Consider the following 12,301-nt stretch of genomic DNA (forward strand, 5'->3'; position numbering starts at 1 on the left):
ATCTTTCTGATTGAGAGGGGGTCAAATACTTATTTCCCTCATTAAAATGCAAATCAATTTATAACATTTTTGACATGCGTTTTCTGGATTTGTTTGTTGTTATTCTGTCTCTCACTGTTCAAATAAACCTACCATTAAAATGATAGACTGATAATTTCTTTGTCAGTGGGCAAACATACAAAATCAGCAGGGGATCAAATACTTTTTTCCCTCACTGTAGAGGCGGTGAAGAAAGTCAAAGGGGCAAGAGGCCACAGTGTTGAAGAAGATATGGCGGTGGATGCATCGCAACCAGTTGCTAATGTTTTAAGTCAGTCAAGTGATATGTGAAGGTGCATTTTGTAGCATTTATAGCCAGTGATTAATTGTACTCCAAGGCAGAAGCACTGCAATGACTATTGTCGCCAGGAAATGTCCCACCCTCACATGAGTCTTCTGAGCCTGTGTAGGGACCTGATTAGCATTTGGAATTTTATTATTTTACAGAAAAGCAGGTTGTTTTTGTTTAGTTAAAACCATTTTTTGAAAGTTTGTATGATATGTTATTTATTTATGTGAACCTTATTATCCACCCGCACAGTATGTGGCAGAATGCACATCCAATTGTGAGGAATGCCATTATACCATAGAAGAAGAAAAAAACAAAACTGCAGTGTTGTCAACTATTTTGCAAGGAAAGTAGCATTTGGTTGCTCCATTTGTCATGAAAGCTAACCATCATACTCGCATGAGTTGAATGTTTGAAGAACAAAAAGGAACCGATTTTTATAATTAAACAGTACATAACAGTAAGGTAGGTAGCTTTTTTTGTTGTTGAAAAAAGTTGAATTTTGTTTTATTTATGGCTCAGAGAGCTGTGTTATCATTTAACAACAAGGAATCGATGTAATAAATTCACTTCACTCGCTGTATTGAAGAAGCAGGGAGAGAACGGAGGGGCTAGAGCAGAGATAAGTGGGGTAGGGAGCAAGTAATGGTGCACACACACGCAGGAGGAGACTGCAGAGTAACACTGCTGAGCGGGCACACACACGTTAACAGGGAAGTCGCTAAATCAACCAAAAGTCGCTGGGGCAGCCTTAAAAAGTTGCAAAATTTGTCGAAAACTCGCTATATAAGGCAACACTGGAAAATGGTTGAATTGTTGCTCCTTGCATGCGATTGGCTGTAGTCTTGTGGGCGGCACGCAGCCTGGGAGACAGCGCTGTCAGAGGGTTTCGGTCCAGGGCTTAAATATTGACCACAATCAAAACCGAAAGGCAGTCGGGACTCGGAAGGAGGCAAGATCAGGTGGGACCGTTCTAGCTAATGAGAGGACAGATACACTGTGAATAACAGGCACAACTCCGACATAAAGTGAGTTTTCTCAAAGTTGCCGGTATGTCACGTGTGCTACTTATATCAGTAACAACATAAGCATTACAAAACGTATTTTCGATCAAATAAGCCACACGTCGCAAACAAGCCATTCAATGTATTTGTTTTACCAAATGCGACAATCTCTGACCTTTATACAAAAACTCCTCGCTTGATGAGCGAAAAAGAAAACTAAACGCCACCTGCTGGAGAAGACAGATTCTGGACCCAGTTCGCCTTTTCCTCTCTGTCTTAAATGCCTAATGAGCCAGTGGCACAGACCCACAGGAAGTGCGTTTAAATCATCCAATCATCGAGCGCATCCCACCACTTTCATAACCAATCCATGGGTAAGCTTTGTGGAACTGACATTTTCAAAAGAAATAATTTTTCTGCGCTAGTGGGTGTTCAGCCAGGGCAGCTGTCGTGCAGAGAAATAATACATGTTTTCTTGCCTTTCATTTCGTAAACGACTAGCTACATATTGCAGAGGCAAGTGAGGTAAGATTTGCATTGCTTGAATGAATGTCCCTAGTTAGATTGGTTTTTCATTATACGTTTAGCTAGCCTGGTAAAGTCGAGCCGCTAGTATACGTTAGCTAGTCATCTACCTAGCTACTGTTGCTAACAAACTAGCTTAGCCTAAGCTAGTTTGTTAGCTAACAGTAGCTAGGTAGATGACTAGCTGTGAAGTGTCAATGTTACAATACACAACTTGCGAGCTAGCCCTACTGTTGTCTAACGTTAATAGGCTACTTAAGTTAATTAGCTAACGTTACGTTTGTTAACAACAGCACATAGTTACCGTTAGCTAAAGTTCTCAACAATGGCACTCTAAAGCAAGCCAGGAAAACAATCGAATTTGCTAATATGGATTATTGTCATCGAACCGTGGTTGGGACAATGTAGAAAATGGTTTTCTCCCTGTTGGTGCTGTCATCTTCAGGACAGGAATACCGGCTTACTTAACGGAGGAATAAACACACATGTTCGTTTTTTGGTGTTTCAACCAGAACGCGGGAATGCCCTGTCTTTATTTTCGCACATGCGCAGTTGTACATCTCTCATAGGGCATAACTGTACCAGTGTAAGAACACAATTTATAACATATTAGTCTATATGTTAACACCCCCACTTGCTCTTATACTGTACAAGTCGTATTCAACCTAACTATCAACACATTTATCTTACAGTTATACATCTCACAAATGTCAGTTGACATTCCAAACATATAACCCAATAATTTTTCATTTTTGAACTTCGTTACAGGTTTAGTCAAAACATCTGCAACCATGTCTGCCGTTGGACAATATTCAATACTTATTTTGCCATCACTGAGTGCAGATCGAATGAAATGATAACTGATATCAACATGTTTACATCTCTGACGACATACTGGGTTCTTTGACAGAGCAATTGCACCTTGGTTATCTTCAAAGATTGGCCGTACAGTGACTTTCAGGCCGTACAGTGACTTGTTCAGTTTGCAGACTAGTTGCTCACCTGTATCTGACCTGACTTCAAAACCCTCTGGTTGCTCCATGTACACTTCACAGTCAATAGGAGCATGTAGATATGCTGTTTTGACATCCATCTGATGTAACTAAGTCATACTGAGCTGCTAGCTGCATCAAACAACGTACTGATGTCATATTTGCAGTTGGAGAAAAAGTCTCCTTATAGTCTATTCCTGCCACTTGACTATACCCCTTTGCAACATATCTTGCCTTGTATGTCTCAGTCTCATCTGAATTGTTTTTGACCGCATAGACCCACCTGCCCCCCACTGCATTTTTACCCTCTGGCAGTGTGGTCAATGTGAATGTATCATTTTCCCTAAGGGAATCCATCTCCTCCTTCATAGCAGTAGCCCAAATCTCTGATTTTGGTGAAATCATTGCTTCTTTGAAGGTTTGTGGTGCATTGCACATTACTCTGTAGCAGTAGTCAACACTAGGTGGTCTCTGGTCATCACACTTCACTTTACACTCATAGTCTTTTAAGTACTGGGGCTTCTTCCTCGCTTTGTCTGGATAGCGTGGACTCTGACTATCTGAAGTCTCGATTTGCACATCTTGTGTCTCTTTGGAATTTTGATCTGCCATCTTGGCTTTTGGCATGGGGGATTCAAATCTCAAATGAAGATACTCATTTGAGTTTGGCGTTCGACTACACCTTTTGTAACGAACTTGACTAATCTGTTTTTAAGAACTTTTCCAGTGTCTGGGTAGTAGACTAGGTATGCTGGACTATTTTTATCATACCTGACAAAAATACCCTTTTCACATCTTGAGTCCAACTTTTTCTTGTTCTGTCTGTATGCATAGCAAACAGATCCAAATTCTTTCATCTTTGAAAGATCAGGCTTTCTCCCAGTAAACATGTAGTGTGGAGTCTGTCCTACACGCTTATTGTAACACCTATTGCGAATTACTGCAGCAGTCATTACAGCATATGTCCACAATTTCTTTGGTAGGTTGCTCTCAAGTAGCATGCATCTTGCTATTTCAAACAGTGTTCTCCAATTTCTCTCAGCGGTCCCATTTTGATGGGGTGAGTAAGGGGCTGAAGTTTCATGTCTTATGGCATTCTTACTGAGCAGTGACTGGAACTCTTTGGCTGTGTACTCTGTGCCATTATCTGACCTGACACACTTTATTTTTCCTTAAGGGGCCACATCGGCAATAAACTTCTCAGTAGCTTTTACAGTATCACTCTTTGCTTTTAGGAAATACACAAAAACTGCCCCTGAATAATCATCCGTAAATGCTAGAGTATATCTGGACCCATCTTTCGCCTCTGGCTCAATAGGGCCAGCCATATCAGTGTGCACAAGCTCAAGAGCTGCTTTTGCCTTTTCATCAGGCTCTCTGTTTCTGCTCTGAACAAATTTTCCCTGTGTGCAGATTTCACAGTTGAGGGTAGATTTGTCAATCTTACCTGTGATTTTCATTCCCTCTGTCACATTTTCTAACTTTGACACATCCTCAAAATTACAGTGGCCAAGAATTTTGTGCCATGTGTGAATATCATAACACCCATGACATCATCATCATTTTCATCACTTACAGTGTTAAGATAGTAAAGTCTATCGTACTCCTCGATGTCAAAAGTGGTACCGTTCTTGTGGATGAGCTTGTTACACCCTTGTCGAAAGTTGACTGAAGCTCCGTTGGGTGTCGCTGCTTTAACAGAGAAAATGTCCTGTGGAAACAACGGCACGTACAGCGCCTTCGTCAGCGCCTTCGTCAGCGTTGTTTTCACCCGACGACCCGTGTTGTCTCTCAGGTAAACCTCCGCTGCACCTCTCCTCTCCGCGACACCATTCGTTCTTGTTCCGTCAGCCAGCTCCACTGAATGTTTTTCCGGTTTGAAAGTCTCGTCAAACTCCTTAAACTTCCCGATGTCCGTGACTATATGTGACGTTGCTCCCGTATCAACCATCAGCCCTTTTTGTTTCAGTCCAGAAACCTGACAGTCACTTATTCTGAATGCAAATGTGTGGCCTTCAGCATCTTGTTTCACATTGTCTCTTCTTTTTCGTCTGCAATTTGCGTCAGTATGAGTGGAGCTCTTGCAAAAACTACACCACTGTCTCCGTTCTCTGCGCTCTCCAGAAACGGTACATTCCCGGGCCTTGTGCCCTTTCTGGCCACAGTTGAAGCAGGTTATCTCGGTCCCTTTATCTCTTCCTCTTGGCCAGCTAACTTTAATGTTACTTGCCTTCATCACGTTGTCGTCAGTGGAAATGGCGCTAAACTTCTCGGTGCTTTCATAGCTCCTCAACTTGGTTTTGAACTTGCCATAAGTTGTCGGCTCGTCACTCTGCGTTATGTGGATGGCAAACGGCTTAAATGATTCGGGCAAACTTTTCAGAATCATTGCAATCAACAGCCCATCACTTAAAGTCTCTTCAGCATTCCTCAGTGCTGTAATAGCCGTCTCAGCACGAATTATATAATCCGTAACACTTTTGTCAGCAGCTTTCTGAAGAGAAGTTAGCTCAGTGTAGAGGCTAATCACACGTGGCTTCCCTTTACCTGCATAATGTTCCCTCAATATCTTCAACGCTTTTCTCCCATCATCTGCTGCTTCTCATTATCAGGGAAAGACTTTTATCATCCAAAACCTGTATCAATTCGGCGTAGGCGTCTTCATTTTTCTCTCCGTCTTCTTCATCTTCATCCACGCTCAATATGGTGGCCTTTAGCCCTAGCAAACCCAAGTGCCCCAAAAACTTTGTCTCCCATAACTCGTAGTTTTTTTTTCATCTCCGTCGAAACATAATCTATTCCATCGGCTTTCATGTTCCCTTCTGGGCCCATAACCTGTTGGTGCTGTCATCTTCAGGACAGGAATACCGGCGTACTTAACGGAGGAATAAACACACATGTTCATCGTTGGTGTTTCAACCAGAACGCGGGAATGCCCTTTCTTTATTTTCGCACATGCGCAGTTGTACATCTCTCATAGGGCATAACTGTACCAGTGTAAGAACACAATTTATAACACATTAGTCTATATGTTAACACTCCCGTTTCTTTTGTTCATTAGACAGCTCTGCAAGCGTTGTAATTAACATTTACATAATTTAGCAGACGCACTTATCCAGACCGACTTACAAATGTCAATACGTTAGTTTCTCACCAAATATGGCGTTTCGCTTAAACTATCTTTATTTACTCTCGTTACGGCAGGTATGTAACGTTACTTCCAAAAAAGGTGTAAATCAAAATGTACACGCAACTGAAAAAATTGCTATTCGGACCTCCAAATCACTTATTACTGCCACCCACAGGTTGGAAATCTACAACGGTTCAATACATTGGAGGTGCATGGTACGCAGCTATAATTGTCTTTCTCAAACCGAACGTGCTGACCACACAGTGCGCGAGCGTTGCAAAATAAATTTACACGTGATTGGGAGTCCCGTAGGGCAGCGCACAATTGGCCCAGCATCGTCCGGGTTAGGCCGTCATTGTAAATAAGAATTTGTTCTTAACTGACTTGCCTAGTTAAATAAAGGTTAAGTAAAACATTTAAAATTAAATTATTGCACCCACACTGCTCATGCGCATCAACTTGCATCTGTGTAGCCAGTTGCTAAAATAGAACTTCGTTCTATTTGTGACGCTTGACCCGCTGCAAGTCCCGCCTCTCCCATCTCCTCATTGGTTTTTAGAAGCATATACCCACATGGGTGATTGAAAGATGAACTGAGCTCCACACTCCAGTCCAGTTGGTGGTGATAATGCACCTTAAAGTTAGTTGCCAACCGCCATATAAAGTCCAAAGAAGAAGCTTGACGGAGGAGAGATTCCTAGAAATGAACTCTGTTTACTCTTTTATCTGTGGATTAATTGTCGGAGTAGAGGACTTAGCATTTCAGGTAAAATAACAACCCCATGTTTATATCCCAGGACAAATTAGCTAGAAACAGTAAGGTAGCTAAATTGCCATAAATGTTTAATGCTTTTCGTCCTGTCCCCAAATTGAATATAGTTGGTTCAGAGTTCATTTTGATATTTCAACCTGCGTTTCCTGGTGTGGATGGACAAAATCAACATGCGAGCGATCTAGTCAGCATGTAATTCGGGGAGGTCTCTTAAAGTTGCTGGCCATCACCAACATGGGTTTGCCCTGCCTACTGACAGCCACCGGGGTCCATTTTTAGTAAGCAGGGCAAACCCGTTTTGGCAATTTTCTGCTATATCATCAAAATAAATAAATCGCAGCACGTTTTTTGACATTCAGCAGTTTTTGCCTGATAAAGTACAATGCCATTGGAAATTAATGTTGAGAGTTCAATTTACTCTGAACATACAGTGCATTCGGAAAGTATTCAGACCCCTTGACTTTTTCCACATTTTGTTACGTTACAGCTTTATTCTAAAGTTGATTAAATTGTTTTCCCCCCCTCATCAATCTACACACAGTACCCCATAATGACAAAGCAAAATAAAGTTTTTAGAAAATTTTGCAAATGTGTATAAAAAAAAATATATATATATATTGGAAATATCACATTTTACATAAGTGTTGAGACCCTTTACTCAGTACTTTGTTAAAGCACATTTGGCAGCGATTACAGACTCAACTCTTCTTGGGTATGACGCTACATTCTTGGCAGACCTGTATTTGGGGAGTTTCTCCCATTCTTCTCTGCAGGTCCTCTCAAGTTCTGTCAGGTTGGATGGGGAGGGTCGTTGCACAACTATTTTTCAGATCTCTCCAGAGATGTTTGATCGGGTTCAAGTCCGGGCTCTGGCTGGGTCACTCAAGGACATTCAGAGACTTGTCCAGAAGCCACTCCTGTGTTGTCTTGGCTGTGTTCTTAGGATCGTTGTCCTGTTGGAAGGCGAACATTCACCCCAGTCTGAGGTCCTGAGCTCTCTGGAGCAGGTTTTCATCAAGGATCTCTCTGTACTTTGCTCCGTTCATCTTTCCCTCGATCCTGACTAGTCTCCCAGTCCGTGCCGCTGAAAAGCGTGCATCACAATTGATCTTGTTAACTTTCGCTTGTAAATGTCCACACTCACAGAAAATGACATTCGATAGCTACTAGCTATGCTTGTATAACGTTATGAGCTGGGTTTGCCGGTCTTTGCAATTAGTTTGTTTGGAGGTAATAGAGGCTTTTCTTGCGTTTTTAGTGCCCCCTTGTGTGATATGCTGCTAATACTGTAAATCCTAGGATGCGTGAAGGACGATATGACGATATGAAAATCTGGATACCGCCCAAGCCTACTTTAAACATTAATTTCCAATGGCAATGTACTTAATTGGTTACAACTGTTGGCCTGTGTTGGAATCTGGCTAGTTTTTGTCAAACGACAAAGTGCATGCAGACAAGTCTGATACGTCTTCATACTAGCAAGGTCAGAGAACTGAATATTTCTAGCTAATGTTAGCTAACTATTCTAGCTAAGACCCTCACAATTATTTTTGTTGTTGTTGCAATGAATATGTGCCAGTGTTTTCTCCTTTCAACAGTATCTAGCTTGGCTATATCGTTTTGAAGTGAATCCACACAAATCATCATGGGAGATGACAGTGACTGGATGAAGTTACCAGTCGATCAGAAATGTGAACATAAGGTGATTCTCATTTGTTATACTTTGGCTCCTGTAGGGTCCCTTTTTGTGATGCAGGTTGAAGGGTAGAATTCAGTTGGTTGTGGGTAAAACACCATAAAAGCAAATTAACAACATTAGCTATATAGCTAACGTTACTCTAGCACTGTTCCGCTTTTAACCCCTTCATTGTCCCTCCTTGCTGTCCCAGGTATGGAAGTCCAGGCTGAATGGGTATGAGGAGGCCCTGAAGCTCTTCCAGAGGATTGACGATAAGAGTCCAGAATGGGCCAAGTACCAGGGAATCATCAAGAAGTTTGTGACTGACTCAAACGCAGTGGCCCAGCTCAAAGGACTGGAGGCTGTTCTGGCTTATGTAGAGAATGCACACGTGGCTTCTAGGTAAGGGGATGAAAAAATATATAACAGTTAGACATGGGCTGAATACTAAATATTGTGTAGGACTAGATTATTATGAATTAATCAAATAGAAATATCAAAACTCCACTTTCAACAACTCCAAAGAAATGACCTGTCTATGGTGCGGGAACCGCTGACTCGCTGCCTTTTTTCTATTATAACGACATCTGCTGGTAACTCTAACTGTTTAGGACAGCTCATGAGGTCTCCTAAATATCTGTCGACTAGGACTGCTATGACTAAAGAGGCTTCATGCATAGCTTTTATTTTTACCAATAAGAGTAGGAGTAAAATTGACAAATGTTCTACTGTGAGACGCTTTGTGGATACGGCCCCGGGAGTTTCTTCTGACCAACTAGACCTATGGCCTGGATTATTTCCTTCTGGTCATATGGTCAGGTAGAACTCCTGGATCCTAGTCCTTGCAAAAGAGAATTGATTCTTAATCCCACCTGTTTGAATGAACATTAGATTGGCTATTCTTGTTGTATAACCTACTATCTGTTGTTGCTCTGCAGGACGGTGGGTGAGGTGGTGTCAGGTGTGGTGTGTAAGGTATTCAACCAGCCTAAGGCGCGGGCCAAAGAGCTGGGCTCAGACATCTGCCTCATGTACATAGAGATTGAGAAAGGCGACACTGTACAGGAGGAGCTCATTAAAGGATTAGAGAACAAGAACCCGAAAATAGTCGTCGCTTGTGTGGAGACCATACGCAGAGCACTCTGGTGAGACAGAGCTGGAGCAGTAGAGAAGGAAGTGTCCTTCTCCCTTATCCTAGATAAGTACTAAATACTGGTACTTTTAAATACTGTTAATGATTGCGAAGATGTGACATGTTGGGTCTTTTACCAAAGACAACACACACATGCCCAATTTTGGGATTAAGACCTGCTCATGTCTTGCATGTACAACCTGCTTTGATTTAAATGTAACTCAAAACAAAAATGAAACTTAATTAATATGCTTATCTGCCTCCCCAGTGAATTTGGATCCAAGACTGTGACCCTAAAGCCCATAGTTAAAGTGTTGCCAAAGCTCTTTGAGTCCAGAGAAAAGGCAGTCCGAGATGAGGCCAAACTGCTGGCTGTGGAGGTCTACAGGTGGATCAGGGACTCACTAAGATCTCCTCTTCAAAACATAAACTCTGTACAGGTGAGGGTTAAGGGTCGATCCAAAACATGGTATTTCATCATTACCTGAATGCGAAGAGTGGACCAGCGTTGTCGCTGTATATTGGAAAGTCTTCTAAGATGTCTTTGAACAGTATTTTGGATAGAATCTCTCAGGACATCTTTGCTGTAGGGCAGGGTTTCCCAAACTCAGTCCTGGGGCCCCTCCTGGGTGCATGTTTTGGTGTTTGCCCTAGCACTACACAGCTAATTCAAATAATCAAAGCTTGATGGAGAGTTGTTTATTTGAATCAGCTGTGTAGTGCTAGTGCAAAAACCAAAATGTGCACCGGGGGTGTTTAAAGCTGCAATATTTAACTTTGTAGGCGACCCGACCAAATTCACATAGAAATGTTAGTTATAGATCTGTTCTGTGCGCTATTTATGTTTCCCGTTTTAAGTATCGTTTTTGCTTCTTACTTTCGGTATTGTACACCAGCTGAAAATACAATATTTTTGGTTATGGAAAATACATTTCACAGTGGTTTAGATGGTGTAAGGATTTTCTACACAATGACTACTTGTTTCAATGACTACTATTTTGAATTTTAGCAACCAGGAAATTGTGATTTTTGCATACTGCACCTTTTAATAAGTTTTCGTCTTGGTTACTCACTATGCTGGGGAATTCAGACTTCTTTCCTGTGAAGGCCCTTTTGCTTTTGACAAACTTGATAATTGTTGGGAGTGGTGTTTTTATACAATAGCCCTTTTTTGTAACTATGTATCTGCAAACAAGCATGCACCACTCTGCCTGTGTTGTATATGTCCCCAGTTGAAGGAGCTGGAGGAGGAGTGGGTGAAGGTGCCGTCGTCGGCCCCCAGACAAAGTCGTTTCCTACGCTCCCAGCAGGACCTGAGGGCCAAGTTTGAGGAACAGCAGGCCGAGGCAGGGTCCGACGGAGACTGTGAGGACGTAGCAGACTCTGCTCCTCAGGTCGACCCCTATGAGCTTCTGGACCCAGTGGAGATCCTCTCCAAACTGCCCAAAGACTTCTACGAGAAGATTGTAAGCACCTACCTTACTGAACATGTTGGATGTATTACAAGGTGCCTATGGCCGTTAGAGTTGGGCGGTATCCAGATTTTCATATTGTCATACCGTCCTTCTCTCATCCCGGCATTTACGGTATTATCGGCTTAGTACACAAGGTTTGCGCGGTTATATTTTGTTTGCTGACCCCATAGGCCCGAAGTGCTGACCGTAGTCTAAGATATAGAAAGAATGACGACCCTTGCAAATCAAGATGAAGTTCCTGAAAACTAAGAAGAGCCTTTAAGTTGAATATGTCCCCTAGATTATTGACCCCTTTTCCAGACCAGGCTCTAGACTCAAAAGGTTTATTACCGGAAGTAATTTCCAGTTACCACCTACTCACTTCTCAACCTTCCTAAAATTCTCTGTTGTATTAGAAATAATAGGACCAAAATATAGCATGGATTTCTTATTAGATATACCAGAAAATAGCATATCCTGCAATCTAGTAGGTGAAACAAGTTATTTCTCAATAGTTCTCCAAGAGACTGATGTAGACTGATCAAACCATGCTCTAAGTGGGCGTAACTGGAAAGACTGGTGGTAAAAAGGTAATGCAAGGAAGGGCACCATTACACTTCTGTCATTGTAACACCTCAAACCTAATCTTTGGATGTTTGCCATTCCAAAGGTATTTACGTATTCGTTTATCAATCATTCCCCAATAGCCTACTGGTTGAGGGAGTGGGATCATCATGCTCAGGAAACTAAAGCTCTGTCAGGTTGGATGGGGAGCGTTGCTGCACAGCTATTTACAGGTCTCTCCAGAGATGTTTGATCGGGTTCAAGTCCGGGCTCTGGCTGGGCCACTCAAGGACATTCAGAGACTTGTCCCGAAGCCACTCCTGCGTTGTCTTGGCTGTGTGCTTAGGGTTGTTGTCCTGTTGGAAGATGAACCTTTTCCCCAGTCTGATGTCCTGAGCGCTCTGGAGCAGGTTTTCATCAAGGATCTCTCTGTACTTTGCTCCGTTCATCTTTGCCTCGATCCTGACTAGTCTCCCTGCAGCTGAAAAACATCCCCACAGCATTACGCTGCCACCACCGTGCTTCGCGGTAGGGATGGTTCCAGGTTTCCTCCAGACGTGATGCTTGGCATTCAGGCCAAAGAGTTGAATCTTGTTTTCATCAGACCAGAGAATCTTGTTTCTCATGGTCTGAGAGTCTAGGTGCCTTTTGGCAAACTCCAAGCAGGCTGTCATGTGCCTTTTTTACTGAGGAGTGGCTTCCATCTGGCCACTCTACCATAA

The 12,301-nt window shown here is 42.4% G+C and overlaps 1 protein-coding gene across 1 annotated transcript in view; it reads left to right on the top strand.

Moving 5' to 3' along the window:
- The first annotated feature begins 1,768 nt into the window (after positions 1-1,768).
- The window catches only part of LOC311127282 (cytoskeleton-associated protein 5-like), a 94,880-nt gene continuing 84,347 nt past the window's right edge, over positions 1,769-12,301 (top strand). Inside the window, exons 1-6 of the mRNA XM_084159089.1 lie at positions 1,769-1,857; positions 8,350-8,453; positions 8,641-8,831; positions 9,368-9,574; positions 9,830-10,001; positions 10,794-11,027. Of these exons, the coding sequence (XP_084015215.1) occupies positions 8,397-8,453; positions 8,641-8,831; positions 9,368-9,574; positions 9,830-10,001; positions 10,794-11,027 (861 nt within the window). The 5' untranslated portion in view covers positions 1,769-1,857; positions 8,350-8,396. The remainder of the gene's footprint in view (positions 1,858-8,349; positions 8,454-8,640; positions 8,832-9,367; positions 9,575-9,829; positions 10,002-10,793; positions 11,028-12,301) is intronic.

The sequence above is a fragment of the Coregonus lavaretus genome, assembly GCF_964263955.1.
Source record: "Coregonus lavaretus genome assembly, chromosome: 4".
Taxonomy (NCBI): Eukaryota; Metazoa; Chordata; class Actinopteri; order Salmoniformes; family Salmonidae; genus Coregonus; species Coregonus lavaretus.